Genomic DNA, 25,042 nt, shown 5'->3' with positions numbered 1-25,042 from the left:
CTAATATCCCCCGGGAGTCAAATTGGGTCGGTGAGACCATCCAATATGCTCTTAAACGGTCAATTTACACGTTCACAATTTGCAGTGATTTCGTAAACTCAAGCCTACCACGAACGTTTATGACAGCATATAATGATCATATATGGTTTCAAACGGCATTATATAACCCCGAAATATATCCCTTAGGGTTTCAAGGTTCGCCACCGGGCCCCGAAACCTGAAATTTCCCTCAAAAAGCGTGGATTATAGCCTTCAATTTTGTAATTTTTTGACATTTTTTCGACCAAAAATAAAATTGCCGAGATGTTTACCATGGTTCCTAATTTCCTCCAGGAGACAAATAGGGTCGGTAGAACCATCCAATATGCCCTTAAACGGTCATTTTACCCATTCACAACTAGCAGTGATTTAGAAAACTCAAGCCTACCACGGACGTTTATGACAACATATAATGATCATATATAGTTTCAAACGGCATTATTTGACCCGAGATATATTCTTTACGGTTTCAAGGCTTTTTGCCACCGCGCCCCAAAACCTCAAATTTTCCTCAAAAAGCATGGATTATAGCCTTTAAATTTGTAATTTTTTGACCTTTTTTCGCCCGTAATTAAAAATTGTCGAGATGTTAACCATGGTCCCTTATACCCTCCAAGAGTCCTATTGGGTCGATGGAACCATCCAATATGCCCTAAAACGGTCATTTTGCCCGTTCACAACTTGAAGTGATTTCGTAAACTCAAGCCTACCACGGACGTTTATGACAACATATAATGATCATATATAGATTCAAACGGCATTATATGACCACGAGATGTATCCCTTATGGTTTCAAGGCTTTTCGCCACCGTGCCCCGAAACCTCAAAATTAACTCAAAAAGCGTGGATTATAGCCTTCAATTTTGTAATTTTTTGACCTTTTTTCGCCCGTAAATAAAAATTGCCAAGATGTTAACCATGGTCCCTAACACCCTCCAAGAGTCCTATTAGGCCGGTGGAACCATCCAATATGCCCTTAAACGGTCATTTTACCCGTTCACAACTTGAAGTGATTTCATAAACTCAAGCATACCAGTACGTTTATGACAACATATAATGATCATATATGATTTCAAACGGCATTATATAACCCCGAGATGTAATCAGTAGGGTTTCAAGGCTTCGCCACCTTGCCCCGAAACCTCAAAATTTACTCAAAAAGTGTGGATTATTGATTGTAACTCCTTCTATGATGATCCCCTACTCCCGATTAACCTCTTTTATGATGGCTCATTATCATATTTACCCCATATTAAGTTGTCCCTTTGAAGGCTTTGATATTATTTAGTCCCTATTATGATGATTGTCTTCGAAGTACGGGGTTATAGCATCCGTAGTGATCATAATAGCATAGGTTATCATAGCTTGGCTTAAATAAATTTCACTATGTATGACCCCTAAAACTATTTAACCCTTAGTATGATTACCGTTCCTCCAATTTAACCCTTGCTACAACAGTACGAGTTATAAGAACAATAAGAGTTATCATAGTATAGGTTAAATAGATCCCTACTGTTATAACCCTACTACTTTTTTACCCTGCTTTTATAATCCTATCATGATGACCATTGCTCCTATTTAAACCCTTCTATGAAGCTATGAGGAGCAAGTTTGGTGGAATACCGTTGCGGGGTATCCTAACTTCACGACCTGGTGTAGCCATGTTAGCCACATCATCCACCCCATCCTTCGAATCTTCATGCGAATCATGAGCTATGCTTGTTTTTCTAAGCAAGACTTAGGGAAATTAACTAAAGAGGAGAACAAATGCCTCTTTATAGCTACAAGATTTGAAGGCGTTGTGGAAGGGAACGTGAACATGGGATACATGTTCATTAAAAGATGCGAGGATATGAGGGTTAATGGAGAGATGAGTGGTGAGATTAGGTGTGGGGGATGGTTTCAATTATTGCGAGGAAGCTAGGGTTTGGGTTAATACATACTATGATGACCTTTTATTAATATTAACCCTTGTTATGAAGGTCATTTCTAGCCAAAAAAAAAAAAAAAAAAAATTATGAAGGTCATTTCTACAAAGGCCTTAGGTGTTGTTTGGTTGACAAATAAAAGTATAGGAAGTTGAAATTCTTGAAATTGTTTGGAGTTGTTTGGTTGACAATTTCATGGGAAGTATAAATTATCATGAATTCCCACTTCCCACAAAATAGAGGAAGTAATTTACCTAGAGACCTAGGTAAGTGGAGCTTCGCATAGGAATTTTAGTTCCACTTTCCTTAACCAAACACTTTTTAGAATTTTCTAGGAAGTTCAATTTTATGGAAAATCAAATTTTCAAGGAATTTGCAATTCCTACATTCAACTAAACAATCTCTAAAAGTTTTAAGCAATGCCAATACAAGTTTAAAGCAATTAGCATGTGGATAGAGAATTTGGAGCTTTGGACTTGCCAGCATTGTCCCAAATTCCCAACGAACACGTTGACACTACTCACACGATGACACAAGCAAAAGATCCATGTTTTTTTTTTGGTATCTTATTCAATTTGCCCTTTAAATTAATCCAAATTCATAGCTTAGTTCTAAGCCTCTAGGTGATTGGATTCCAATCCTCTCCCAATTATTGTCCTCCTTATTAAGTGTAAAAGATCAATTACTCCATATTCTTAAACGAGTTAAATCCAATTGAACAACATTAGTAAGGTGGTGAGACAAAGCGAGTACGGAAGTAAAAAAGAAGACTTACAAATCCTCTCCAGAAGCTCGCCGGATAATCAGTTGCCGGCGGCGTTAATGGCGGTAAAATGGGAGTGGGAGAATGCCACCGCCGGAGCCGTCGCTGGCTTCGCCACTGTAGCAATCATGCACCCTCTTGACGTCGTTCGCACCCGCTTCCAAGGTCAAATCAAAATCAATCAATTTCGTCTAATTCTCACCATCTTTTTTTCTGGGAATTTATTTTTATCATTTATTTGTTGGAATAATACAGTGAATGATGGACGAATATCGAATCTCCCAAGCTACAAGAACACTCCCAATGCTATCTTCACCATCGCCCGTTCTGAGGTATCTTCAGAATTCCAATGCTATATTTTATTGCTTTTCAAACCCTAATTTATTTTACAATTGAATATCTTTACCCAATTCTATGCAACATGTTTGTATCATTGTATGGTCTTTTATGCCAATGTATCACTATTTGTAAAATGCCTAGAACATTCATTGAAATTATAATAATTATAAAAGTACTGGGTACATAATTTAAGTGAATTTAGTTTATTAAGCTGTTATCAGTCGAAAATTACCAACTTTAGTGTTTAAATTTTGATTTGAGATGGTCAATACTAGCTGAAAGGTCTGTACAAGTTTCCATGTAATCGCGTGATCAATGAACCATATGGAGTACTTTGAGTATGAAGTAATTAAGTTATGTCTTGCTGAGATGCTATTTGTAGATTCTAGTATAATTGTGCTTGCTCAACATTTTGTTTAAAACTTGTTTTTCAGGGTTTGAGGGGGCTTTATGCTGGCTTCACCCCAGCTGTTATAGGATCATCTATTTCATGGGGGCTATTTTTCTTCTTGTAAGTTAAATACTCTCAAGTCTGAAATTGTATCTGCCTAATTTTAAGCTGCATTTTCTGAATTGGAAAGGAAATGCTATTTTCTGCAGCTATAGCAGAGCTAAAAAAAGGTATTCTCGAGACGAAGAGGATAAGCTGAGTCCTGGACACCATTTGGCTGCAGCTGCAGAGGCTGGTGCACTGGTCAGTTTTTTGAAACAGCAATGCATAGTTTAAATGTCTTTATGGGGAAGCTAGAGAAGATATAATGGTGTTAAGAGGGGTTTTGTTGATTAATAGTGAATTATAAAAAACAAAATAGTGGATGTGGATCCCATCCAAAATGATAAATTGGACAAAAAATTTAGGAGTAATGGGGCTTTTATATAGGGATGGAGTGTGTATGAAGCTTAAGTATGGACATAAGTCACCCTGAACTTTCATTCTGTCAGGCTTGTTATCTCAACGAGTGCTTTGTCAATGCTCAGAGGAAACAAAGTAGGAGTTTACACGAGTTTGTATTAGAGATGTCCCAATCAAATTTGTGAATAACAATTTAGGATACTGCGATGTCCCCACTCACACTTTTTAAGTTCCTTCAAATTTGGCCACAGTGCTACTAGATTGGGCTTCTTTCTCACTTTGGAGATGTAATGCTTTCATTTTTTTGTTTTCATGTTTGTTAGAACTGATTTCTAACTAGTACATGTATGAACTATTTACAGGTATCATTTTTCACAAATCCTGTTTGGGTCATTAAAACAAGATTACAGCTACAGAATCCTCTTCATCAAACCCGTCAATATTCTGGTGTTTATGGTTGGCTTCACTTCTTAGTTAGTTCATGAAATGTATGTTGGATGCTTTTTATTGGTCTTGCTGCTTTTGAGCTTTCAAACTTATAAACTACTTGCAGATGTAATGTAAATATAATTAATTGGGTCTGATTTTATGGTCATTTTCATTTCTAAGATTTAGTAAAAGTTCACTTTCCAGTAGAAATTTTTCATGAGTTGAAGAGTTTTCTATGGCTAGTTGGCTACTATTAACAAGAATTCAAACTCATTGTTTAAGTAGAACCTGATAGGTTTATACTTGTATTACAGTATTTATAGAATCAATCAATCAATCAATCAATCAATCAAAGCCTTAATCCCAAAAGTGGGGTCGGCTAACATGAACCAAATATGATTATTCCGTGTAGTCATCAACATAAATCTTTCTCCTCCATCCCTTACGATCCAAAACTTCATCCTCACGTAAATCCATGCACTTCATATCCTTCCTCACTCCTTCCAACCAAGTCATTTTTGGTCTCCCTCTTCCTCGTTTAATCCCTCCATGATCCCACTCTTCCACTCTTCGCACCGGTGCACCCACGGGTCTCCGTCTTACATGTCCAAACCAACGCAGACGATTTTCCCTTAATTTATCTGCAATGTCTGCCACACCTACTTTCTTGCGAATAACCTCATTTCTGATTCTATCTCTTAAAGTGTTTCCACACATCCACCTTAACATGCGCATTTCCGTAACCTCCATCTTTTTAATATGCTCTTTCTTAGAAGCCCAACATTCTGTACCATAGAGCAACACTGGTCTTATGGCAGTCCTGTAGAATTTTCCCTTCAACTGTAGGGGAATGCTGCGGTCGCATAACACTCCCGTGGCCGCTCTCCATTTAAGCCACCCTGACTTAATTCTGTGGGTTACGTCTTGATCAATGTCACCATTCTTCTGGATGATCGACCCAAGATACTTAAAACATTCACTCATGGTCAAATCCTTTCCATCCAAACTCACCACTTCATTGCTTGTCCCCCTCTGAGTGCCAAAACGACATACCAAATATTCAGTCTTACTCCGACTTAGCTTAAACCCTCTAGATTCCAACCTTTGCCTCCATTGCTCCAACTTAACATTAACCCCGTCCTTAGTCTCATCCACCAAAACGATATCATCCGCGAACAACATACACCATGGAACCTCATCTTGAAATGGTCTAGTTAATTCATCTAGAACCGTTGCAAAAAGAAAAGGGCTTAATGCAGACCCTTGATGCAATCCGATTGTAATAGGGAAATCTTTTGTCAACCCTCCGCATGTTCTCACATTTGTTGACACATCCCGATACATATCCTTAACTAGGTCTACATACCTTCGTGGGATACCTTTCTTCAACATTGCCCACCAAAGTATCTCTCTTGGCACCTTGTCATATGCCTTCTCTAAATCAATAAAGACCATATGAAGATCTTTCTTCTTTACCCTATAAAACTCCATCATTTGTCTTATCAAATGGATTGCCTCCATAGTAGATCTCCCAGACATAAAACCAAATTGGTTATCTGAAATGCTTGTGTATGCCCTCAACCTTTGTTCAATCACCCTTTCCCACAGCTTCATAGTGTGGCTCATAAGCTTAATTCCTCGGTAGTTAGAACAATCTTGAGCGTCTCCTTTGTTTTTATAAACCGGGACCAAGGTGCTCTTCCTCCAATCTTGTGGGATCCTTGTAGCCGTCCATATCTTGTTGAAAAGGTTTGTTAACCAATCAATACCAATCTTACCCAAACACCTCCACACCTCTATCGGTACCCCATCAGGGCCAACCGCCTTCTTAGGTTTCAACTTCCTCAGTGCAATCTCCACCTCTACTCTCCTAATCCTTCGCACATACTCCATGTTGATTTCTTCATCACTCACAGAGGTATCTCCTATCACAACTCCATTACTTCCATTAAATAATTCATCGAAGTACCCCTTCCACCTGTCCTTGATGTCCTCCTCTTGCACTAGGACCATTTGGTTCTTATCTTTGACACACTTCACCATGCCAATATCCTTCCTTGCCTCTTGTCTTCTCTTTGCCATCTTATAAATGATCCTTTCTCCCTCCTTGGAATCAAGTTTTTCATAAACCTCCTGATATGCCTTTTCTTTCGCTTGACGAACAGCTGCCTTTGCCTTACTCTTAGCCTCCTTATACGCTGCAAAGGTTTCATCACTCCTACATTTTCCTAAGGCTTGATAGCATTCCTTTTTTTGCTTAATTACTGCTTTCACCTCTTCATTCCACCACGAAGTATCTCTCTGTATCGAAGTTCTTCCCCTTACTTCCCCTAAGACCTCTTTGGCCACTCTTAGGAAACAGTTCTTCATTCGTAACCAAGTCATGTCCGGATCCACCTCTCCATCCCAATCCGCTTCTTCAATTACCTTTTCTGTAAAAACCTTAGCCTTTGCATCCCTTAGGGTCCACCATCTTATCCTCGGTTCTTCTTGTCTAACTTTTTTCTTCGCCTTCTCTTTCAGACGAATAGTCATTACCAATAGCCGGTGTTGGGTGACCACACTTTCCCCTGGGATAACCTTACAGTTTAGGCAACTTTGTCTATCTATGCTTCTTGTGAGCAGGAAGTCTATTTGAGTTGCATTTGCTCCACTCCGAAAAGTTATCAAGTGTGAATCCCTCTTCTTAAACCAAGTATTAGCCAAAATTAAATCATATGATTGGGCAAAATCCATAATAGCTTCACCACCGGCGTCCCTCTGCCCATACCCAAAGCCTCCATGGACACTCCCATAGCCCTCTCGGCTCGCCCCAACGTGCCCATTTAGATCCCCTCCAATATATAACTTCTCTGAGTGGTGGACACCCTGTACCACCTCGTCTAGATCCTCCCAAAATTGTCGTTTCTCTTCCGCATCTAAACCCACTTGGGGAGCATAAGCACTGATAACATTCACAATCTCCTTGCCACATAGCAACTTCAGCCTTATCAACCTATCGTTCTTCCGATAGACCTCGATCACCTCTTTTGCCAACCTCTCATCGAGAACCACACCAACTCCGTTCCTAGCTCCACCATTCCTTGTCCTGTGGCTCGTTTCTTGCCCAACATACCATACCTTATACCCCAAAACCAAGCCTCGAACTCCTTCTCCTGTCCATCTTGTCTCTTGGAGGCACATGATGTTCACGCGTCGTCTCTTCATTACTTCTACCACTTCTGCTGATTTTCCCGTAAGAGACCCCACATTCCAAGAACCAATCCGCAAACTAAATTCCTTTCTCCCACGCTCCCTCCTGGTCCCAACTCCAGGCCCTTGCTCATTTGACACCACACTCGGGCAATGTGGCGCGTCGCTTCTGGGCGACGACCTAGCAACCCTTGCATACTTATCACTGCACCCGGGTCTGGGAAGTGCAGCGCGTCGCTCAGTAGGGAACGCCCCAATGGCACGCCCTTGCTCATTTGACACCACACTCGGGCAATGTGGCGCGTCGCTTCTGGGCGACGACCTAGCAACCCTTGCATACTTATCACTACACCCGGGTCTAGGAAGTGCAGCGCGTCGCTGAGTAGGGAACGCCCCCACGAAAATATCTGTTTGGCTCATGTCATTGGATGTGACGAAGTTTTATACTGGCTGTCACTGGCCTACCGTAACCCTCCTCCTTTATCCAGGCTTGGGACTGGCAGCGGGGAACCCACTGGCGGAGTTACAGTATTTATAGAATGCAGTTTATATAATCTACCCATTTCATGTATATTGTTATGCAATATTTTATTTAACCAAAACCTTTTAAAGCTAACATGAGGGATAGGTTTACATTTTATGGGGAGTTGGTTCTTACTTCTCCAGTGTCCATAAATGGTTTTATCATCCTAGTGGGTGAATCTTACTCCTGTATTTGTGTGTAGGGAGGAGGGGGCTTGGGAAGAAGTGGCACCCCATTCTATGTTGTACTTATTTCAGGATGTCCCACTAGCTGTCAAAGTTTTCAAGCTACACCAATAACTTTATTTAATCATAGTATATGTTAAGACTTTATACTGATTCTTTTATCTAGTGCTGTTCAAAAGACCTCGTTTTATCAGTAGTATGAGGAGTTTCTGATTGTTTTTTTTTGGGTGTCCACTTCAGATGCTCTGCGAACCATAACAAAAGAGGAAGGGTGGACTGCACTCTATAGAGGAATTTGGCCAAGTCTTTTGCTGGTTAGATTATACTCACCTATACTCTGCAGTCCTCTCTCTTGCCCAGTTCATTTAGTTACCATAAATAACTTCCCAGTCTATTATTAAGCTCGCTGAGTGCTTTGCTGGAGTTGTCTTTGTGCATATGATTGCCCTGTTAATGAAGTAGTATTAGCTTGGTGTCTTATGGAAGTTAGACTTGAAAAAGTGTCTTCTGTCTAGCTTGTTGATCTTCTACTGGATCAAGTTGGTCCATGCTTCAATATTTTGGGAAATAAAGTATGTTTTGAAGTAATAGTTACATTAGAAAGCAAGTCAGTGTAAGCTTTTGTCAGCTTGCTATATCTGAATTGCATTGTACAATTTTCGCTCATTGTAGTAATCTTGTGTGGCTTTTGGTCATTATCTTGATAACAGATTTTTAGATCATTGCATCATTCTAGTATGGTTTGCATGTTGCTTCTGAGCACTGACTGTGGAAATTTGGGAAAATTTTCATGTCTGTTTATCTGGTGAAACTGTTAAGAAAACAGAGGGCTTGGTTTTCTGGGCTTCTCAACTTCTTTTCCCTGGTTAACTGAGTATTGAGTGTTGCCATTCTACTTGATGTTTAGGGTGTAATTCTGGTATGCTTACTCGTTGAATTTACTGCTTCAGCAGGTCTCTCATGGTGCCATACAGTTCACTGCGTATGAGGAATTGCGTAAACTTCTGGTTGATTTTAAGTCAGAAAAAGCCAAAACTAAAGATGTGGAAGTGCTGGTAGGCTTGCAATTTATGCGCTCTATATGCTGTATCTCTCTGACATAAAGTTCTATTAGCAATTAATCCCTTTTGGCAATAAATAAGATCTTTTTAAAATACTTTTGCTAAATGTAGAGATTAATGCATAAAAGTGGGTGGGGAGTGGTTTGACATCTATTTTCTTAAACCGCAGGGTCCATTACTCCAATTAGTAAATTCTATTAACATTGTGAATTTTAAGCTGATTTTCTTATATGTTGCACTCTGATACAGAACTCCCTAGACTATACCTTTTTGGGAGCTTCTTCTAAAGTTGCAGCCATTCTCTTTACATATCCTGTTCAGGTAAACTTTACTCATAATTACAATGGATCTTTATTTTGTAATATCAACTTTTAGTAATATCTTCTGTACTTCGCAGGTCATTCGATCAAGATTACAGGTAAATTCCTGATTAGGTGGGGGGGGGGGGGGTGACTGGAATTTTGCTTCCATGATGCTTAAGCTGACCTTTACAACAAGCTGTAGTTTGTTCACTCATCTGTCTTTGTGTAAATTTGTAAATGCAGCAAAGGCCAAATCAAGATGGCGTTCCAAGATATGCAGATAGCTTTCACGTGATCAAAGAAACTGCTCGGTGAGAATAAATCACTGCAAAATTTAATACTTCGTATGCTAAGCCTGCAATGTAGTGTTAAGTGATAATGTAATACCATCTTAATGTCTGACTGATTGCTCTGGCTTTAATAATATTTGCGTTAGAGGGTATTATAATCATCAGTGCCTAATTGGGTGTTGATCCTTGTCTTATTCCTTTCACATAATAGTTTATTAAGTCATATCACGGTTGCCCCCCAATGCATTGCTTCCCTGAGAAAATTTAAAATTATATCAGTGCTCATACACCCTGCATCCTTGCTTGCCTCTCTCCTAGCCAAAAGTATACATTAATGTATCACCAATATATTTACATTAATGTGTGAGGACATCTTTCCCATCTATTAAATAATTTGAGGACAACATTCCCATGTGTCCTACAACCTGATATTTCTTCCTTTTTTTCCCCTATTTATCAAAGTTATACATATATTATCACCTTTTGCAGGTTTGAAAGCCTTCGTGGTTTCTACAAAGGTATTACAGCTAACTTATTGAAGAATGTACCTGCATCTGCTGTAACTTTTGTTGTATATGAGAATGTTCTAAAGGTGTTCAATTTGACTAGAAAGAAAGATTAATCCTATATTCTTCCATCTTGTTTTTCTTGAATTCTCTGCTACCTGCTTCTTGATTTTTTTCAAACCCTCCCCTCAAACCCCCTTTCTTTTTTGCACCCATCTTTAACAGGTAGATACAATACCGTGATAGAACAGGGCATATCCAGTATGAGGAAATTATTGTCACGTTTCTGTTGCTGAAGTTATTAATACTATTGAATTGGTTACCTTGAGGTTATGCTTGTCAGAGTTTCTTGTTCCAACCTTTGTCATGTAAACATCTTTGAATACTTGGATAGTTGGTTCACCTTATGGTGTTTGATTTGCTTTATTGGGCAGTTTCAAGAGTGATTTGGTAATTGAAAAGGCTAGCTAAATTAAGTTCGTAAGAAATAGGATTGGAGAGAGTTGAAGTACTTAGCAGAGCAAAGTAGCAAAATTTAGATAGACAAGTAAATCTACATCTGATTCAGAGCAAAAGCTAAAGCATGGCTAAAACAGGCAGAATGTACTTAGGCAGACTGTCTAGATTACTGGTTAAAGATAATCTCCAATCCAGTTATTGGAGATTTACTTAAACAAAGGACCAGCAGTTTGGTCCGGAAAAGTAGAATAGCTTCATTGGTCTGAAGAGAGATCTTGTACGAAGGATAATATCTCATTGGACACATCCTGTGGTTTTTCCAGTTGTATGTAATGGTGGCCATTGAGAATCGCAACTTGTAAATTAGGAACGAGGCTCTTGAAGATGGGACCTTCAATGTATTCCCTTATACCAAGATTTACAAAACCAATGTCTTTATTGCCAATAATGAACTTGCCTGGAACTGTTATCTTTGCTCCCTGCCAGGCTGCGAGCAGCTCCCAGTTCCTAACACAGTAACACATGATGTAGATAGTGAAACTTAAGTCATGCACTGCTTAGTGATCAAGAAAGAGATGAAAGAACTCATGAATATCTCTTAAGGTTATACACTTATTTTACTCTAGTCTAGAATATTTACGTAGTAGTTGAAGTAGGTAAATCTTCAATAGTGATACACTTACAAGTCCATAGCGCGGTAATAGTTCAATGGACCAGTGAAACCTGACTCCTGAAATTTGTCTGCATAAACCTGGAGTTCCTCTTCAGTGATCCATGGTGGCAAAACAGACGGAGTCTCTAGATAGTCTATTATCTCCATGCCCTCTGGAGCCACCAGATTGTCTGTTCTGCCTACTAGCAGGTATTTCTTCATAACTGTCAGACAGTCATACCTTGCAAATGCTCTCTCTGCTCGTCCTGTTTCCTACATATTTAGACAACTAATAAGTCCCAACTTTCTGCTGTGAAATGACTCAAATGAGATAGATTTTTTTATCTTTGAGACAGTACCTGAAATTGACACACATAGAAGTCATCTCCAAATATTCTTCGGAATAAATCAGTAGGTTTGTTGTTTGGGTCTCTGAGGAAGTAAGGAACTGAGAGACAAACCACTCCTTTCACTCTATCAGGCCTAAAGAGGCTCAAGTGCCATGCTGCCTCAGCTCCCCAGTCAGTTCCCACCACAAAAGCCTTATCCAAAATCACCAAGTTTTGTGAGAAACAAGCTAAGTCTAGTAAACCTTTCCAGTCAAGTTATTACTTGATACAATTAAATACATGTGTTAGGCTGATAGCAAATCAGGGATTCTATCTATGTATGTACATCATCTATTCAAAATTAATAATCACGTCTTTTTGGATGTCTAATATACAAGTAATACATCTTTTCTGTAAAAGTTAATCAGATTCTTTAACAATGAGGGGTAGGGAGAATTAGTTTAATGCTGGATTAGAGAGTAGGTTTTACCTTTGGTTCACCAAAGTAGTCCAAGAGGCCAACAAGGTCAGCAACAATATGGAGCATGCTGTAAGAAGAGGAGCTCAAGGGCGAGTCCGAGTCACCATAGCCTCGTAAATCTGGGGCGACAACATGATAACCATGGCTAGCAAGAACAGGGATCTGGTGACGCCAAGAGTACCAGAATTCCGGGAACCCATGCAGCAAAAGTATAAGGGGTCCTGTGCCTTGCTCTGCTATGTGCATCTTTATCCCGTTAGTTTTGACCCATTTATGCTGGATTTCTCCCTCCATTACTTCTCTGCTCTCTGATCAGATATTATCTTCCTGCCAGTTTCATTCTCTGATTTTAATGGCTGCTTGGCTATCTGAATTTTATAATGAATATTTCATTCTCCCTTTGAATATAAGAAATAAAAGTCTGACTTTGCATGAATATGTCAGCTACGGAGTATTTGCTACTTTTTTTTTTGTTTAATTTAATTTAATATATTTTTATTTTGAGGAAATTTAATTTAGTCTCGTATATAAAGTTACATGATATGATGATTAAAAAAAAAATAAATAAAATTGAGATCAACTGAGTTGTACGTCAATTCAAACATTAGCGAAAGCTCTACACAATCAACAAAGTAACAATTACTTTGTACAAAGTTTTTTTTTTTTTTTGTCAAAGTCGTACAAAGTTGACTTTATACACATTGTCTCATACTCTGTTTCAATTGAAGTAATTTCTCTGTTTGAAACTCTGTTTTAGTTCTTTTTAGTTTGACCAATTATATCTCACAACCAAATTTTAAGTAGAAAGAACAAAATGATACAACAACCTTAAGGTTGTAATTAAAAAGGCTGACAGTGTGATCTTAAACACAATCAAGCGTTAATTGTAACAATTGATATGTGATTTTGTCATAAATTTCTATATCAATTTCATAATGGGAAATACAATGAATGCTTTCCTACAACAACCCCAATGGTAGTGTATATCATTATCCAATGAAAGAATTTGTTCAATTGAAATCCGTCGGACTTACAACACTTGTTTTATTGTAGATAATTGGGTATGGTCTATAGTTAGATATAATAATTAGTTGTAATACTCAGTAGTTATCAAATCGTAAACCGATAGAAATATAAAGCACTGATTATCAAATCGTAAACCGATAGAAATATAAAGCACTTCGTAAAATATGTACTCCGTACAAGATTAAAATTAAAAGGAGTACATGATTAGAGAAAATATAAAGTCAATTGAATTGAATGCGAAACAAAATGAAAGATAAAAGGCTTATTCGATACGCTTGCTCCTTATTTCCTGAGTAGTAGTTATGTTTATTTTACACCGTTTCACACGTGCTATTTCTGTTTCCCTCCCTTTTCGCTTTTAGATCTTCATAGTTTACTTTTGCCTTAATTCATTTTTGATGCCAAAATATGGTATATTTGTAGATTTTGCTCCTCCTTAATAAGTTTCCTCCTTTTCATTTCTCATTTAAATTTCATAATGTCTTAACTTAGAATTTTCAGGCAATTTTTTTTTTAAGGTTACTCTGTTATACTAGGACATACATAAGTATGCAAACTTGCAGATGATTTAGATCGATGTTCTGATCATACGGAGTTCGACGAGGGCCTTAAACTTTTCAGGTTTGCCACATATCTTATTCTATGTTATCTTCTTTTCCTTTTTTTTTTAGTTAAATCGACTAGAGCAAGTTTTCTATGAGATGATCTCACGTTAACTTAATTTAGCAAATTGTAAAATTTTACTATTTGTAAAGTATAATATTTGTAAATATATATCTAAAAGAGCTTTTGTAAAATATTTTAAGCTTTTATATAAGAACGGTAATAATATTTGTAAATATATATCTAAAAGAGCTTTTGTAAAATATTATAACCATTCTTAAATTTGTTAAATCATGCAACCACATTATTAAAATTTGTCATAATATAGTGGGGACAAAACTAACAATAAAGAAAAAAAAAATGTGAAAAGCCCAAAAGTCATGTACTTGGGCGCCAAGCAATACTTTAATAAACTTTTACAGAATTGTTGTTGTTATTATATGCAGTTTTGCTTATTAAGTGTTCTCGTATGTTTAAGCGCATTAAAATATCATACATTATATACTCCGTACTTCCGTAGATTTATTAATTGAATATAATTACTCGATTTCAGCTCGTTGAAGGTAATGTATTCAAAATTTTATTGTAATGTGATCTAATAATACCAAGTTTTTATCTATAACTTCCATCCTTTTTTTGTTAGATAATAATTATAGAGATTATTTTATGATCGATTTTGCATATTATTCGCAATGAATGAGAAAATCAGCATGCTTAATCATAAGCACTTTACATACTGAGTATTCTATATTTATTTTTTTGGATGTGTAATTTATATTAATTCGTCTTTCCTGATTTATTTTTTGTTGAAGTAGGCTTTTAAGTATGATGTTGTGCCCGTCAAAAAAAAAAGTATGATGTTGTGGAAAGAAAAAAAATACTCAAATCACACATTGTTAACACAAATACACAATACAGTTTGTAATACTTTTTATTATTTATTATTTTTTTTATTTTATTTTTTTTACGGAACAAAACAGTTTGTTGAAAATGTGTGGTACGCTTAGATACTTGACTGTTTTGGAAGGAAATTGTTACTAGCAAATTAATTATCTATGGTCAAAAATAGTTATATTTTGATAATCATCACGTCTTTTCGCTAATTAATGTGATTAAGAGTTGCAATATTTCGACTAAATAACGAATCATTTCATTAATGACTGTAATTAGGAGTCGTGTCTCTTCGTTAATAACATTAATCAATTGTCATATATTGTATATAAATACAAAGGTTCCTTCCATCTTTTATGTTATCATAACTTATTTTCCTTCCAGAAGAAAAGAGTTCATAGGGAATTCTAATGGAAATTGTTACCATTAGCGTACATATTTAGGGAAATCCTAGGTGTATATTAGCCAATAACTCGTAGCAATCTTGATAGTTGGGGCTAATAACACCTAAAGGATACCCCATAGTATATATTTTTATTTCCTTTCTAATTTTTTGTTAACATTTTTTCCAAATAATACTGAGTGTAGCGGTATTAGTTGCCGTAAAATAAATGATGCAAATATAGTATTTCATGCGCACTCATTTAAATATGTGACTTTTACATTACCTACGTTGTTATACATAACAGACTATCAGAGTCGATTTTGACAATTTGGAGGCCCGGGGCAAAATGATTATTAGAAAAATCATTTATTTCTATAATTATTAAATAGTAATGTAATTTGTTAATTCATAAATAATTTTATATAATTTGTTAAATATTTTCTCTCTTTATTTAATTGCATCATTTCGACATTTTCACTATTCACACTTCTCTTTTGACCTTCTTTTGTGATTTATCCGTTAGAAAAAATTATAATTAAATATAATATTTTTATAATTTACTTAAATAAATAACTAGTAACCATCAATGAATAATAACTAATCAATAATCCATAAGTATATATTTCAATAACTATATACTTAATGACACACTAAAAAAATTCGTCCTTGGTTTAATAATGCACCATTCTTTTTTTTTGCCTTTTTTGTCATTTTCATATGGAAAATATTAGTGTAAAATAGAAATGCATATACATATGATAAGTAAAAGGAAAATCTAATATAATACAGTAAAATAATGAAAAAAATAACCACAATAAATCGAACTTTAGGTGATCTTCTAATATTAATTCAACTTTGATAAATTAAAAAAATCAGTCTAACATTGATGTCTATATTCCATAAACAATTTAAGTACTAGATTTCACTTGTGATCGGTCAAACAAGTCGTCATTTGACTTATACTATAATGAATTCTCATTTAAATAAGAATTGTCTTAATTAAAATAAAATATAGCTTAATATTAACTTATACAAAAAATTAATTTTAATTTTAATTATAATCAAGAATTTTTTAAAAGACTAGGGTGTCGGGTTTGGTATGGAGGGTTGGGTGGTCATAAGTTCGTGCTGACTAGGGTAGGTGGGAGTTGTGTGGGTTCAATCGATCAGCTAGGTTGGGGCTAGGTAGGAGTTCGCCGCATAAGTGTGGTTTGAGAGTAAGGGTTGGGCTTTGGTTGGGAGCTCGCCACATAAGTAGGGTTCGAGAGTTAGAGTTAAAGTTAAGGTTTGGGTGGGTGTTCGCTGGACTGGTTGGGACACTAGGGTGTAAAGTTAAAATGTATCCAATTAAAGGAATCAATGTAGTATTAGAGCAACTCCAATAGTAAGCTAATTAGCAAATTAGCTTTTTTAGGCTACATAAAATTTTAAAGCTAATTTCTTTTGTAGCTAGTTTGTGCCTTGGCTACTAGCTTGTGGTGTTTGCTAGAGAGAAGAAGAATCTGTCATGCATGCGTCAAGATTGCAGTTTAGCCCAAGCAATTTGGAGTAAGTGCAATTATTCTATGGTTTTGTCTCACTCTCTTTGTAGTATGAGTGACTGGTGGGAGCACAGTTTTGGTAATTTTGGGAGGATATGGTGAGTTTAATAACCATGTGTTGGGCTATGTGGGGCGCAAGGAACAAATGAATGAATGATTGAGGGTGAAAATCCGAATGTTGAACAAATTGCTGCCTATGCTTTGAAAATTAATACGAAGGGGCATGAGGTGGGAAAGTTGAATAACAAGGGGGAATTGATGGGTGGAAAGAGTGTCTTTGTGGGCGGGTCTCTTCCGGCATCTGATGTAGTTAAAATTATTGTTGATGCTGGTGTTTTGGGGGAGGTGGGGAGGGGCTGGGTGCAGTCTGCAAGAATAGTGAGGGGGTGGTGCTTCGGGGAGCTACGGTGCAATGGAGTGAAAAATGAGAGACTAAGATTGCAGAGGTGAAAACGGTATTTTAGGACATGAAGATTGCGAGACACAAGGGTATGAGTTGCATTGAGATCGACAATGATAATCTGGTGGTGATTGAGGCAATAAGGAAACGTTTGTATGGCCCTAGTTCCTTTCATCTGATTATAAAGGATATTCTAGATTTTTTTTTCTTCTAATTTTACTAGTGTTTCATGGTCTCTTGTAAAGCGAGGGGGTAATAATGTAGTACACAAATTGACTCACTTTCAACCATGGGAGTTTGGCCAACGGATGTGGAGTGATGTAATCTCTCCTCGCATTTTGGAAATTTCTTCGGTTGATCTAGATGGGTTTTTTTTTTTTAAAAAAAAAAAAGTATTAAAGCTATCACTTCCAAAGTTATTCACTAACAATTTCCGTTTTACACAGAACACTAACCAACTCATATAATTAACTAAGTGAATTCTACACTTGCTAGTCTGCAACTGCATTTATAATAAAATGTAGGTGATTGTCAGCTGATGTTAAAACCGCAAAGATAACACTACCTATACAATTGCATAGTTCACACTTCACACGACACTATTAGTTTGCCATAATGGTGACAAAAGAGTCATCCTAATCACGTTTTTTTTGAGGAAAACTCATCCTAAACACATGATAAATTGTGATTGACTTATGTTACCATACTTTCCTTTCGTTTGTTGTAAACTCAGTTTAATTAATGTAATTTCAGTCGTTTTTTAAATTAAAAAAAAAAAAACAAAAAAACTACAACATACTTTTATTCAATACATTATCTTAAGTTATATTCTCTCCAAATAAAAAAAAAATAAAATTGTTACACATAGATAATCTTAAAGAGAGCAAATATTAACCATGTATTTATTTGATTACTCCTTCTAATTACAAAATCCACTAAATTCTGTTGTACACATAAATTTTCATTTGATTATATTATTTTAATTTTTATAGTTTTGATTATGTTAATACAAAGATTTTCATATTTTGAGTGATAATTTGACTTAAAAATGTACACAATTATAAATTATATTTATAATACTGTGCATTGCACGGGAGCTAATCTAGTTTAAACTAATACTCCATAGTCCATAATATTAAAAAAAAAACTAATATTCCATACTTTTTAAAACAGGTTTACACTAAATCCTTAAGATTGGATGATCATATAAAGAATCAGCCCATTATTTTATTACTTTATTAGACAGACGGATCTATTCCTTTAATAACAGTGACGGGTCATAGGGATCCATAGAATTGCTCTCTCTGAGATTAGTCAGATATCCATTGAAGCGCACTCAACGTTCTCCATTGAAGCGCAGTTGGCGTGAATCTAGTTCTTGTATCCCCCATTCTGAGATAAGTTGTTTGTATTTGTTATCATCATATCAAATATCCCTAAAATTATGAGATCGATAGTTGAATCAAATATCCCTATAATTATGAATCAAATTTGGTTGCTAATGTATTGCACAACACTTTAATGTTAGGATTTAACTATGAAATCAGAGCTCTTTTCCCTGGGCCCAGGGCTGCCGCCCCTCCTGCCCTGCCTCAGGGACGGGCCTGCAGACTATTCATATTCATATTGATATTATGCCAATGCAGGTTCTATAGGTAAAATCCAAGATGGTAAATCATAACCTTGTTCTGTTTCTGCTGATTTTTCTTTCATTTTCACCAACAAGTCAGTCATGGGGTTGGTTCTCATCTTCTGCACACGCTCATTCGAGCGAAAACCAGTCAGGAAATAAGGATATTATGTCTAAAGGTTTGGTTGCTGAGTTTTCTGTTGATGCCCTTGATAATCCAAAAGCTGCTGAATTGCTTGAAAATGGCAAGAGAAAGTTGGGAGGGACAAATCCTTGTTGGTTCAGAGCATACCAAGATTTATTTTCGACTTGTTCTGAAATATTTGCTGCAGAAGAAAAGAGAAAAAGGCTTGCTTGGCATCTCAGTGATTGTTTTCAGAAGGATACAGGGAGGACTCCCTTCCCTTCTTGCGCCGGAAAATCTGCCATGGTTGATTGTTTAAGGAAGTTGAATAATGATGATCATAAGACTTACCTTGAATTTTACCTCCAGACAAATTCCATCTGCCATCAGTTACAGTAAGTAGTATGATTTATAAATTTAAACAATTTTTACTGAATCCTTTGATTTACCCCTTTTCTCTATAAAATTTTTGACAAATTTGTGCTACAGGTCGAAGGCTTTCAAGTCTCAGCTAGAAGGTTTAGTGAATGACCTGAAAGATTCAGCACTGATTGCAGAAGACAAATTGAAGAACATTGAAGAAAAATCGGATAATCTTTTGCATAGTTCGAATGGAATACATGAATCTATAACATCGATTGATGCACAAACTCAAGTTGTTGGGGAGACTTTGAAGAAGATGTTTGGATACTTGGGTGCTGTTTTGAATCACTCGAAAGAGCTCAACGAGACAGCTAAGGGAATTGCAATGTCTCAGGTAGAGTTGCTAGAGGGTCAGGGACGGATGAAAGACAAATTGGAGGAAGATATGTTGAAAATTCAAGAATCTTATCAGAATTTAGGTGAAGAAATACTTGGTTTACAGAAGAAGACTGTTGATGTCAAGCAGGAGGTGAACAAAGTTGGAGAAGCGATGTCATCAAAGATGCAGAATCTCCAAGGGAAAACTGATGATATTACTAAAATGGCCAAAATTTCTGTAGACAAACAACAAGAGCTTCTTCAAGGTCAATCGATTGCTCTCGAGGGTCTTAAGTCTCTCACTACTTTTTTATCTCAAGCACTTCAAGAGAGCAGGTAATTAATTTCTATGCATTTGAAAGAGGAATACAAATGTGATCTTTGATTGATTTCTTAATGCTATCCTTCTTTTTTTCAGGGTTTCTTTGGAACAACTAGTGGACTTCGCAAATGAGCAACACCAAGAACTATTGAAGCAACAGCAACAACTTCTGCTAGCTAATGACCACTTGGCTAACAACTCAAAATCCATATTAGCAGCTCAGGTGACTGACTTATCTACATATATACTAGAAAACAATTAGCTGATGTTAGCATTTGTGCATTATTTGCTCTGTTAATTGACTAATTGCGAGTGTTGTATATGTTTTTCAGGAAGCATTTGAATCCAAACAAGCAAGCATGTTTGCTGCCATTGATAAGCTCTTTGCCTTGCACAATGCCATGTTGCTCGAGTCAAGGATTATCAAAGCCTTTTTTGTGTACTCCATCTTAGTCCTTGTTCTCTACATGCTGACAAGCACAAAGCAAACTTATGGCGTAAGATGTAGACTTTATATAGGTATGTGTCCAATTATTACTTGATTTTACTGATTTAAACTGTCTTTGGTTGATTCACTAGTTTTTGCTAGAGAAGATCTGATCATGTTTTAGTTAACTTCAAATATTATGGATTGTCACTTACATTTCTTGCTCATAACAGGATTGTGCATTGCATTTGCAATAGAATGTGTAATACTGCGTTTTACATCCAATGAGATCGAACAACACATCCATTTAAGGACTGCTGTGAAGCCACTTTTTGGAATCTATGCTATCATTCAACTTCTTTACACCATTTTTACATTTAGGTATATTTTTAACTCAGATTTTTTCAAAAAAAACAGAGAAGATTATTATTTTTTGGTTATGCAAATTGATATTTGTTTCAATTTTTGTAGGGATTATGAAACGTTGAACTATAATATGTTGGTCTCCCTCCTGGACAAGGTAAACGGGATGAAGAAAGGAGATGATTTATCATGGGATGACAACGACGATGTGGATAGTGAAGTTGACTGGATATCTTGGGTAGAGGCTGAGTTGCCTGAAGACATAAGTGTTATGGAAGACCCAGATTATATGCTACCAATTGCAGGCGAGGGAATGGGAGAGAACTCTGTTGCTATTAGCACAGAAACAAGATATAATCTTCGTTATCGACGATAAGCATTTTTGACTAAGAAGATATGGTTATGGACACATAACCTCAGCATATACATAGAAAATTTTGTTTTTATAATGTCATTCTATAGGTAGATGTTGATTACATACATAGTTTCAGAGGTCAAATTTTACTTAATGATCTGTAGTAATAATGTGGTGTGAGGGATAGAGGTAGCCCAACTATGGTTTTCTACACGTATTGTAAAACTGTGACTTATCCTAAATCATGAGGGATAGAACAATATGACTACTATTTTCGTAACGAAAATTTAATACTTATGTAAACAGGTTAAGCTATGTCGAAAATTATACAATATAATAGGTACTCATTTCCAAACTTTTAGAAAGTTTTATTACATTTTAACGTATGTTACAAATTCCTGTAAATAATATTCCACTTACCAATTCAAATTTCCCTTTAAGCTCGATCTATTCTCAACTATTCCCCATTCCTCATACAACTTTTACTACCAGGAAAGAAGAGAAACGAATTGAATGAAAAAAATGCATGTATTATTTACAAATTACAACCATAAGCCATTTTACAAAGTTGATGAATTAGCATTGTGGAAGATCTTTAGGTGGAGGCAATACAGAGTACTCTGGCCCTGGTCCGTCTTCAACCATAAACGCAATTTTTAGTCCCCAACCCGTATGTAGCTCCAAATGACAATGCATGAACCATACTCCTGCACTCAAAGTCAATTATTAGTATACATTGTATGTAAAGTTGATATTGTACTCTTAACACACCAAACTATTCAAGGTCACACATGCTATATATATGTATGTATAAGGCGTTTGACTATGTTATTACCTGGGTTATCGGCTCTGAATCTGATAGCTGTCCAACCTCCAGTAGGAACTCCTACGGTATTCCTCTCAGGGGGATCAACCAAGTTATATTTAGCCGGGTCCTTAATGGGGTCAAAGTTACGTACCCCGGTACCAACCACAAAGAAGTTGTATCCATGAAGATGGAAAGGATGAGACTCTACAGAAAGCAAATTGGTGTCCTGCAAAACCAGCTCAACCGTGGAGTTGAAAGCAATCTTGCTAATCCTTGGCATTGTTGATTGGACTGTCCTAAGGTTAGCAGTCAATGGAGCTCCAGTGTAGTTAAATGAGGTAGGAGGCTTGTCCGGGAAGTCAGTCCTGAACACTCCGGACATGTTGAAGTAGTGTGCTTGTAAGAGCGCGGTTTTTGGCATGACAAAGGTGATGTTGTTCAATGAGGCCGTAAAACGAGTCCCATTGACACATGTAGGGCATGGGTTCACCCCTAATCCAATTGTAAAGAACAGCTTTCGGTCAACTTTCAAAGGTACCTTGGCAGGAAACTGAGGGGTGTTTAGGCTTCTAAGCTTCCTGTTGTAGGATAATGCAAACGAGGTGTCGTTTGGTGAAGGAAGTTGTGGTAAGGAAGGGATGATGGTGTTTGGGACGCCTTTGTATTGGAAGATTGCTGTGGCAGTCTTGTTGTCAACTGGAATGGGTACGTCCATGAAGGTTCTAGTGGCCATAAAGTAACGGTTAGGGGTTTGGTTTGCTCGGACTAACACGTTAGTGGTTTGGCCTGGAGCAATGAGGATGGACTTAGTTGTGAATGGCTTGACATAGACAGCATCTATTTCCACCACAGTCATGGAGTGGCCTGCAATTCCAAAGAATAGCTCATCGTTGAGGGCAGCATTGATGATTCGAAGGAGGTACGTCTTTCCTTGTTCAACCTCCAAGGCATAAGTGTCTACAAACAATTAAAAGGAAGGGATTATCATAAAAAGATTAATAGTAGTGAGTAAGAAGTAGTCATTCACATGCTAGAATACAAGCTAGCTTACTCTTCTCTGAGCAAGGGAATAAAGGTCCTGGCTTTCCATTGATGGTGTGAGCATCTGATATGTTTGGCGGCAAACCCTTTTGATCGCCTTGTTTCAGAAGCGTCTCAACATCAGCATTCCACCATTCTCCTGCACAATCAGTCACCAAATTAACAAAAATTAAAGCATGAATATCTTTGTCATAATATTATACTCGTAAGTGCCTATGCTAAGTAAATCACTTTGACAGTTTAATCTCCACCTAAGATAAGGTTTGCTTCCATGTGAGGTTGAGGAAATGGAAATGGAGTCCCTTCTTTTGGCATGATTACAATGGCCCCATAAACTGTCGCCCTTAGCCATGAAATATGTGCATGCCACCACAGGGTTCCTCTTTGTCCTGTAACGTTGAAGTCATAGGTGTAGCTATTCCCGGTCTGAATTGGACATTGAGTTATGTATGCTGGTCCGTCAGCCCAACCATTTCTATATTGTTTTAGTCCATGCCTAGAATTTTCACACAGAAGAAAACCTCAAGCAAAAGAATAAGAAAAAGGGGGCAATGCAATAATTTACTTAATAGTACTTGGTATAAACTTACCAGTGAATAGACATGTTATATTGTGCATGGTTAGTAACCTTGACCATAACTCTATCCCCTTCTCTAGCATAAATAGTTGGTCCAGGATACATTCCATTCACGGTCACTATAGGCTTTGCATGGCATAGCCTGCTCACATTCTTCACTTGAACCTAAAAACACAATCACAAAATTAAAGACTCAAATGTAAACATAGTTGATCTTAGCTTTAACTCATATCCTAACATTGCATATATACATGCATATTTAGCAAGGAAGACGGAAATGAGACATTTATAAACTCACGTCAAATTGATACTTCTTCACAGCTGCATCTGATGGGAGGAATTGTATAGCAAGAAAGACGAAAACAAGACATTTATATACATGGCGAGAAGTAGTAATACTTGAGCTACACGAGCCAGCCATTATATTGGCTCAAAGCTAGCTTTCTTGATCAATTGAAAGCACGAGAAAGGCAGAGATAAAGAGATGGATGAGTAAGAAGATAGAAGAGTGGGACAAATATATAGGTGTATGTGATGAACAAATAGAGGGAGGTAGAATCAACGAATCAGTTTGTTGAAACCCATATAGAGAGTGACTTGGCATGGTGATTGACTGACTTAGAGGTTGAGAAAAGGTGAAGCCTATAACAAGTTTTTACATATTCATGGCTTTAAGTTAGTACATTTGACTAAATTAAATAAACAATGTTAGTAGAAATGAGAGGAACTAATTGCCAACCTAGCTTTGTGTTTTCAACTTTGCCGTTAAGGATGTCTTTTGAACAAAAAAAAAAAAAAATACTAGTATATTCTTATATTTTTGGTGTGAGTTTACATCTAAGTAGGTATTTTCTTTTTCTTTGATTTTAATTGTCATTCATACCCAAATTCTATGAGTTATTAAGTATGAATATAAATTTCACAAACTGATATGCCCATTTGATGATGTAGATTGTAGAATCAAATATTCAATAATGAGGATGTTCACATGTGAGTTTTAATGTAAAAAATTAAAAAAAAATAAGTATTGCAACTTAAATTTTGCTAATGCTCTTACTAATTAGGCCGTTAATGCAATATACTAGTATAAAAAGGTTTTATTAAAGTGTATCATGCAGGCTCAAGTCTAGTCTAGAGATGTCAAAAACTGACCCGACCCGAGAATTAGACCCGAAATGGCAATGATCTGAACCCAATCTATACCCGGACAATGGGGTGAAACTAGTGACCTGTAACCCGACCTGAACCTGAACATATGTTAACCGACAACCGATTTGATCCAATACTTTTTGACCTGAACCCGAACCTGCTCCGACCTGACAGTAATCGTCAACGGATTTAATCCGATCCAACAACAATCCGTACCCGAACTAGTACCCGACCCAATTAGAACATATACCCGAGTCATGGAAGGTTTAATAAAATTTATATGCCTTTTGTTCAACTTATATACTGGTACAAATCTGTAAACCCACAA

General features: G+C 36.7%; 4 protein-coding genes across 6 annotated transcripts; 2 read left to right on the top strand and 2 right to left on the bottom strand.

Annotated features, from left to right (window-relative positions):
- The first annotated feature begins 2,555 nt into the window (after positions 1–2,555).
- LOC145601058 (folate transporter 1, chloroplastic-like) lies at positions 2,556–10,738 on the top strand. 3 transcript variants are annotated; one of them, XM_081656977.1, is made up of 12 exons: positions 2,556–2,895; positions 2,986–3,062; positions 3,504–3,580; positions 3,670–3,763; positions 4,285–4,378; positions 8,492–8,565; positions 9,202–9,306; positions 9,562–9,633; positions 9,710–9,730; positions 9,858–9,925; positions 10,394–10,422; positions 10,636–10,738. In XM_081656977.1, exons 1-12 carry the CDS (start codon positions 2,790–2,792, stop codon positions 10,704–10,706), a joined length of 888 nt encoding a protein of 295 aa, XP_081513103.1. In that variant the 5' UTR covers positions 2,556–2,789; the 3' UTR covers positions 10,707–10,738. The 3 variants fall into 3 exon arrangements, with proteins under 3 accessions (XP_081513103.1, XP_081513102.1, XP_081513101.1); XM_081656976.1 differs by having other exon boundaries at positions 2,557–2,895; positions 9,205–9,306; positions 10,394–10,738; XM_081656975.1 differs by having other exon boundaries at positions 2,557–2,895; positions 10,394–10,738.
- A 350-nt stretch (positions 10,739–11,088) lies between these two features.
- LOC145602212 (epoxide hydrolase 1-like) lies at positions 11,089–12,689 on the bottom strand. Its single transcript, XM_081658384.1, has 4 exons — positions 12,341–12,689; positions 11,881–12,063; positions 11,553–11,794; positions 11,089–11,376 (listed from the first exon to the last, which is right to left on the bottom strand). The coding sequence occupies exons 1-4, from the start codon at positions 12,623–12,625 to the stop codon at positions 11,124–11,126; spliced, it is 963 nt and encodes a 320-aa protein (XP_081514510.1). The 5' UTR covers positions 12,626–12,689; the 3' UTR covers positions 11,089–11,123.
- Positions 12,690–18,430: 5,741 nt separating this feature from the next.
- LOC145603133 (protein GAMETE EXPRESSED 1-like) lies at positions 18,431–21,407 on the top strand. Its single transcript, XM_081659266.1, has 6 exons — positions 18,431–19,326; positions 19,421–20,008; positions 20,091–20,217; positions 20,327–20,513; positions 20,655–20,802; positions 20,893–21,407. The coding sequence occupies exons 1-6, from the start codon at positions 18,845–18,847 to the stop codon at positions 21,158–21,160; spliced, it is 1,800 nt and encodes a 599-aa protein (XP_081515392.1). The 5' UTR covers positions 18,431–18,844; the 3' UTR covers positions 21,161–21,407.
- Positions 21,408–21,486: 79 nt separating this feature from the next.
- Positions 21,487–24,239, bottom strand: LOC145603134 (laccase-11-like). Its single transcript, XM_081659267.1, has 6 exons — positions 23,864–24,239; positions 23,579–23,730; positions 23,240–23,484; positions 22,999–23,127; positions 21,975–22,904; positions 21,487–21,846 (listed from the first exon to the last, which is right to left on the bottom strand). The coding sequence occupies exons 1-6, from the start codon at positions 23,984–23,986 to the stop codon at positions 21,716–21,718; spliced, it is 1,710 nt and encodes a 569-aa protein (XP_081515393.1). The 5' UTR covers positions 23,987–24,239; the 3' UTR covers positions 21,487–21,715.
- Between the last annotated feature and the right edge of the window lie 803 nt (positions 24,240–25,042).

Source organism: Chenopodium album, chromosome 21 (genome assembly GCF_948465745.1).
Source record: "Chenopodium album chromosome 21, dcCheAlbu1.1, whole genome shotgun sequence".
Lineage (NCBI taxonomy): Eukaryota > Viridiplantae > Streptophyta > Magnoliopsida > Caryophyllales > Amaranthaceae > Chenopodium > Chenopodium album.
This window is presented reverse-complemented; position numbering and strand designations above follow the sequence as displayed.